The sequence below is a fragment of the Leptinotarsa decemlineata genome, unplaced genomic scaffold, assembly GCF_025532065.1.
Source record: "Leptinotarsa decemlineata unplaced genomic scaffold, Ldec_3_MD MMD2_tig00000026_RagTag_RagTag, whole genome shotgun sequence".
Classification (NCBI taxonomy): Eukaryota; Metazoa; Arthropoda; class Insecta; order Coleoptera; family Chrysomelidae; genus Leptinotarsa; species Leptinotarsa decemlineata.
Window position 1 is genome coordinate 8,940,223 of NW_027412539.1, and position 7,309 is coordinate 8,947,531.

A 7,309-nucleotide genomic window follows, 5' to 3' on the forward strand; every position below is an offset into this window, starting at 1 on the left:
CTAACCTCTCCGATAGGCTGTGGCACCAACACCTCAGGATCCGCCGGTGTCGCTGGCAGCGGTGGTAGTCGCGTCACCAACGGCGACAATATCACCAACTCCGGAGAAGGACTCCTCGGAATTTCCACTGCTGCTGGTGCTGCTGCTGGTGTGGAGGCCCTCTTACGAGAGGTCGAAAAACTACCTGCATAAGGATTAGTCCTATTGCAAGTAGCTCGGTACTTTGAAATAGGACCAACCTTTGCTGCAGGTCGTTGGCAAACCTTCTTCACAGCCCTGACTTCCTCCTCCTCCTCGAATAAGTCAGGGCTAGAAGATCTGCACCTAACTCGCGAACGCGAAGTGGTTGGCTGGTCAACCGTCACCGCTCTCGAAGATGCTGCCTCCTCCTGGTCAGCGGACACCGGCAGAATAGACGCCACAGCATTATTCACCTCCTGTGTATTGGTTGCCATTCTGAAAAAGAAGAAATAATACAAAGTTAGTTGATATAAAAAATAACATTCCTAATTTACTTACTCAAATATCAAGTTGGTCGTTGGAACGTACTGCCTTGTTGTGGAGTGGACTGCTCTCGATGAGATGACTTCTCGAACTGAATGTTGTGGAGTGCTCTCCGGAGGGTATCGACTTCGATGCGTGAGCGGTGGGAAAATGGTGGGAGCGCACATGCGCGATGAGGGTAGGGGTGTACATGCGCAAATGTTGGGAGTCGGGGGGCGGGGCTTCGGGGAGGGGAGGGGCGGGGCTTCGGAAAGGGGGCGGGGCTTCGGAAAGGGGCGGGGTATCCGAAAAGTTGGTGGCGACGGGGGGGGGGGGGGGGCGTGGCCCTAACGGGCCCCGCCCACTGCCTGGGCTCCGCCCAGGTGGGTGGGGCCTCCGGCCCCAGGTAGGCGGGACATCTGGAGAGACATCTACGCCCTCTTCGCGCGCGCGTTCGTAACATAATATGCAACCGAACACCTAACCTAACGTATTAACGTATTAACGTAACCTAACCTAGTACGCTAACCTACCGCTATGCAACCGAACACCTAACCTATCGTATGTATTAACGTAACCTAACCTAGTACGCTAACCTACCGCTATGCAACCGAACACCTAACCTAACCTAACCTAACCTAACCTAACCTAACCTAACCTAACCTAACCTACAGTAACTATTAACCTAACCTAACGAGGGAATACTAACCTAACACCTAACCTAACGTAAGTATGCAGCTAACCTAACGTAGCTATTAACCTAACCTAACGAGGGAATACATTCACCATGTTGGTTCCATTAATACATCATCAGTTGGTTTTGGTTTTGGTTGTATTATTCTATGATTTGGATTAATGTTCAGTCCTGGATATCCCAGTCCACCTGATGATGATGGCCTGACTTTATAGTTTCTCTCCAAAACTTCTTTATGGTTTTTCTCCAATACTTCAACTCTCTGTTCCAGTACATCATACTTTTTCATTGTAGTCCCTGTTATGTTTGACATAGCATCAAATTTTTTATTTGTAGACGCTGTTATGTCAGACATTTTTATGTCTACATCACTTGTAAGTTTGTCAAATTTACGAGTGAAAGTTATCCGAGCCTCTGCAATTTTATCGTTAAATGCTTGCCGGGCGTCCCGAGCAATATTGCCTATTGTGGATTGTATTGCAGCTTGTAGGGCTAGAAGTATAACTTCCTTTGCTCCATTAATTTCCCCCTCAAGATATGATACAGTTACACAATCACTCTTGTCAATTGGTTCACTTGTATTTTTCAATATTTTCCTTTGCATGTCATAATGACCATCTTTTGTTAATTTAAAACCATTCCCAGGAGGACCTCGAATGACATTACCACCCCATTTTCTTTTTCTACCAAACTTATCGATTGTTTTAGACATTGTGCACTCTACGATGATTCTCTTCAAACTGATATTTCTGTCATTTACATTATACTATATATTGCAGTAATTGATTAGGGAAATAGAAATAATACAAATAAAATTTTAATCATTTTATATTCATTACAGTAATACATATACATACATACATAATACATTAATATCACATTACTTCTATCATATATTATTAATTATAAATGGCTACATAAATATCAATATTGAATTTTCCGGTTTTGAAGATATTGAATGATATTTCAATCATTGATCTCGGCAGATAATAAATTAATCAATTGATCCAATGGAGTCTCCTGAGATTGTGATTGTTGAATAATATTACTTATCCAACGAATGTTCTCATTTGGATCGTTTTCATAAAATTCAATATCATTATGACCCCAAGGAAGAGTGTGGGTAGTATTCGGAATGATAAATCGTTTATCGTCGTGATATGATAATGCAACTTTATTTTTTAATTCAGTATACATATCATGTAACACGCTTCTAAATGAATTCATCTTTCTGAATATCATACCACCTTGTTCGACGATTTTTTGATAATCTTCGCATGTCAATTCATTCTTTATTACAGATCGTTTAACCCCTTTGGCTTTCTTAAATTCACCATCAACAGATTTCACATAATATGCTTTAGCACCTGTACCATAAAAACTCATGATTGGATCATTTGGAAATTCATCTTTGAAGTTACCCAAGACTGAACTTGTTACTGGAATATTGAATTGGTTAACTATACTGTAATTGGATGTATCAAATCTACTTATGTTAGTTTTTATGAATTCATAAAAATTTTCTGTGTTTACTTTAAGAATGAGCGAGTCGGTATCTGTGTAAAGTAAAGAGACATTTTCATCAAAGTGTTGTTTGATGCATCCATAGAAAAAGTCATACATGACTGTTTTAGATAATTCTAATATGGAAAATCCCAAATATAATGGTTTATCGTAATGAACCTTCACTCTACCCAATTGAATGGCAACGAAATTATCAGTGAAAATTGAACAATTTTTGAAATTTGGTTTGGCTATGAGAGTGCTGGCACCTATATTTTTCTTTATATTTTCCCAATGTGTAACGAGTCTAACATCAATTCGATTATCTACATTCTCCATTGTCTTTCCATACACCGCATTATTCATTAGTTTATAGAAATCTTTAACAGATTTGTTGTTAGACCTATTACGCATTTCAGTATTAAGATCTATATAGGGTTTCATCCAGCATGATTGTTTGAATTTCAATACTCTATGTGTATTCATTACAATCAATCCATTTTTGACAGCTTGCTGTAGATTCCTATAATGAACAATATATTTTCTTTTATCATTCAAATTTGGAATTAATTTGGGAATTTTCGATTGTGTACGAGGTGGTATTATTTTTTCGACTAAAAATGGAAGGTCAGAATGTTTATCATGCAACTCTTGTGGATAATGAATGTCCACTTCAAATACATACCCATACGGACTATCAGTACTCACATCCATCACATCGAGATTAAGAATTTCATTTGGTGTCAACCATGTAAATTCACTTGTTGGTAGAGGTTGTGACATACTGTGACCGTATAGATTTGTTGCATCTAAATATGTAATGAATGTGGAAGGTTCGTTGGGATTATAATTGGGTAAAAATCTATTATTTGCTATATGTTTCCTCTCGCTACATTGACTAATTCCACCTCGTATACCTTTTTGAAAAAAGTGAATCATATCAATGTCAGTTAGTAATTCCAATTCAACATTAGTGAACTTCAACATGGCATCCCATGATAATCCAGGTGCAGTGTAATATTGTGCCGGATCTAAGTTATATATCTCTAAACTTGTGGTGCGGAAGTTTTCAAAAATATCACATAGTAGCAATACATCCGACTTCAAATACAAATCAGAGTATTCCCCCAAATTCTGACACTCGAATAAATTCCAAACTTTTCTAGCCCTATCATAATCAGTTTCCGATATATGTTCACAATTGAGTGTGTCATAAAACTGATTTTTTGTCGGAAGTAATGGATAATTCAATTTGTCAATGTCATCAACAAAACTATATGGAAATACACCTTTCTGTCTCATCAAATTGAATTTCTCAATTTGTGGGAAATGTTTGTGCATCTCCAAACATTGATCGGAGGTCAAGTTTGCACCCAACTTCTCCAACGAATTAGTCATAAATTTATAACTATCGATAAATCTCATTTTGAGATAATTCTTCCTAACCACACCATCTTTATCGGTATAGCTGTGTGTGAAGAGATGCTTCGTGAAAGATATATATTTCTCTTTAGTTTGCGGGATAACATCAACTTTCTCTTTATTCCTATACAATTCTTTTATGAATAAATGACAATCATAACCACTTAAATTATGAAAAATGATAGGTATGAAGTTTGGTATTTTGAAATTTAAATTACATTTCGAGTGAGCGGCATGTGATCTTTTCTTTCCTGTGACATGACAATGATCTCTTACTTTGACTTCACCATCAGTAAATGCTTTATTACATATACCACAAGTTCTGGCTGCAGCAAACTGTTCTTCTTCTTCGTCAGTTTGTGTATCCATCGGTTTAGGGTTTCTGAGATGATTTTCATGTATCTCTTTCAAATCATCTTCAATGCTACTCACAAATTTCTGAGCTGCATCTACACCCCTATATGTAACAAATTTTGACAAATCATCATTATATGAACACTTTATCAAATAAGCAAATGAATATGGGGCATGTTTGAATGTTTTAATCGTGTATGAACTTTCAGGATTTGGCTCATTCACATGAATCGGTTTAAGCACTGATTCAAAATCAGCATACACTACAAATGGCACCCTCATTTGCCTCTCAAAGTTTTCAAACATTAGTTTATTTTCCGCAACCATTCTACCATATTTATTGATCTTTAAATTAGTAGTTGGTGTTGTGGTACTAATGTGATTACAATCATACATATTATGACGTAAAAGCAATCTCTCATCAGAAAAATATATCAAACATCCGTCACAAAAATATTTTTTCTGTCTATGAGCTGATAGTTGATTAGAAACTAATCTTGAAAGATCTTTGATCCAACAATAGTGACCATTACCGGAGTCATCAGTTATAAACAACAAATTGACATGTCTCCGGAGTCTTCTCTGTGAGTATCGCAATGGACCAATCACTTCATACTTCATTTTACCCTTCTCAAATGTACTCTCTAAACCGTAAACATTAATTGAAATATCATTCCTATCTTCGAATATTTCGATACTCTTATTATTAACTTTAACCGGAAAATCCATACCTGTGACATCTAAAACAGTGGAAAAATGTGGATATGACGTAAGTTCGGACACTCGACTATCTGCAGGATATAATGCTGATGTTATAGCCCAAGCAAAACAATATTGATCTTCATTACGAACATTCACAACAGCTTTCTTCCATTGAATACATTGAGGCAGCTTCACATATGAACGTCCTTCCAGTGGACTGTATTTATTAATGTTGACCTCGAGAAACAATATTTTTTCACAAGTCCAACCTGAATTATAAAAAAAAAAATATTACTATTCAATCTTATTGAAATTTTTAAAAAATAAATACCTGAGTCGCGATCCTGGAACTCAGTCGTTTGAGCCACAATTACATCACGGAATCCATCAAAAACAGCATTCAAATCTGAAGATTGGTCCACTATTTTATTTTGGGAATTAAATGACTTCGTGTCCCTCGAATCATCAGTCTGAAGAATATAATTCCCAAAAACTTCCATATTCACCTTGATGCTTTTATGGATCCTGATGGCTGATTCCAGTAATTCAATGACCTTCTGCCTAATCTTATTGAAAAATGACATGTAGTCACTGGTTACAATCGAACTCTCCACCCTGTATGTAGCAATGCGGCAATTGAATGCATTCGTTATAATTTGAACACCGTCAGACAATTGAACACATGCATTATTTTTATGACTCATGGTTCTTCGGTGAGAATTCACTTGGCTCATAGGAATTGTCACATTACAACAATTGCACGTATACATAGGTGTTGCATTATCCACTCTCACCCGTTTCACTGCAGGCCCTCCTTGGCAACTCTGGAGCTGATGCCGACGAAGATTATCACTACGAGTGAAAGATTTACCACAGTCACAGGAATACATTTTATATAATAGTTCTCACTAACTCACTTGATGTAAACTGACATAGCCAACACTCGTACGCTTCTTAAATACACTCTGATAGGACCCGTCAAGACGTCATAGCCAACCCCACTTCTCAACTACATGCGCCAAGATTACCTCCCAACTGAATGCGATAACAGATGTCGATATACGAGCAAGCAGTGGTCGTTGCGGTCTCGGAGAGGGTAGACGCTAGGCAAACGGTCCTCGGCTGCCGTTGTGTCACCATCGATAGCGGGGCTAGAGCGACCTTCATCGCTTCGGGAGAGGTGAGGGCAGACCGATGAATACGCATTACTCTGCCACACGTCGTGGAGTGAACATGTCGCTCTCTAGCCGTTGAACGGTTATTGCTGTGACGTCACTCCACTACTAACTTGGTGCCCTAACACCGATGGAGCATTTACTACTTGGAGGATCTTCGAAGTATGCAGACGTATGTTTGTACATAGACAAACAAGCACATGATGAAACCCTGTACCGTGCATTCTCCTACACACACACACACACATAAACACACAAAATCTCATATGAAAAAAAAATCTGAACGATCCATGCACCAGACACTTCAAGGTCACAACGCCTTGACTTCACTGCACAACAAAAAAACTTCACCAAACAACAACCAATAAAAAAAGCAATTAATACGTCATAGTGGTGGGGGGAGGCCGAGAATCAGCTGTAAACAACTACTTATACTTACAACGTTTTACTTCAGAAAATTACAATTAGCCCCGAAAATGACGGAAAAGAACCGGAATTCGCTAGTTTGGTTTTATTTTTTCGGATGTTATTGAGGAACGTATTGAAAATTAAAAAAATACTTCGAGATTCGATATAAACTGGAAAAAGAATCGATCATAGATTTCTTCACTGATGTAGCACTATTATCGTATAATTAGTAAATATTGAATTTAACTCTAAAATGGTCCACACTTTCCGAATTTTGAAATTTTCAAAATAACTAGTTTAATGGTATTTTATTCATGCTCATAGATGCTTTGGTATAGTGCAACACGCGTTGCGATTTTGTAAACAATTCGTTGCTTTCGTAATATTTCTCTTTCATCGTGGAATTTTACAGTATAAAACAATAAATATTTCATTGGAAGTCAACAATCAACTCTCTATTCGGAAAATCTTCGCAATAATTCCTTTATTTTCATTCTGCGTCGTGCCTAATCGAATTATTTAGGAATCGTGCTAAATATTTATTTTACTCGAGTATAAAATTTATTCC

The 7,309-nt window shown here is 37.7% G+C and overlaps 1 protein-coding gene across 1 annotated transcript; it reads right to left on the minus strand.

Moving 5' to 3' along the window:
• Positions 1-829: 829 nt before the first annotated feature.
• On the minus strand, positions 830-6,759 carry LOC141480931 (uncharacterized). The gene is made up of 2 exons (XM_074171674.1): positions 5,490-6,759; positions 830-5,427 (listed from the first exon to the last, which is right to left on the minus strand). Exons 1-2 carry the CDS (start codon positions 6,046-6,048, stop codon positions 2,144-2,146), a joined length of 3,843 nt encoding a protein of 1,280 aa, XP_074027775.1. The 5' UTR covers positions 6,049-6,759; the 3' UTR covers positions 830-2,143.
• Positions 6,760-7,309: the final 550 nt, after the last annotated feature.

What these genes read in the sequence shown, in the direction of transcription:
- LOC141480931 (XM_074171674.1), bottom strand. Translation starts at nt 6,048, where the DNA reads ATGTATTCCTGTGACTGTGGTAAATCTTTCACTCGTAGTGATAATCTT. An exon ending in GTTCCAGGATCGCGACTCAG is followed by an intron (nt 5,428 to 5,489) that starts GTATTTATTTTT and finishes TTTATAATTCAG; the next exon opens with GTTGGACTTGTGAAAAAATA.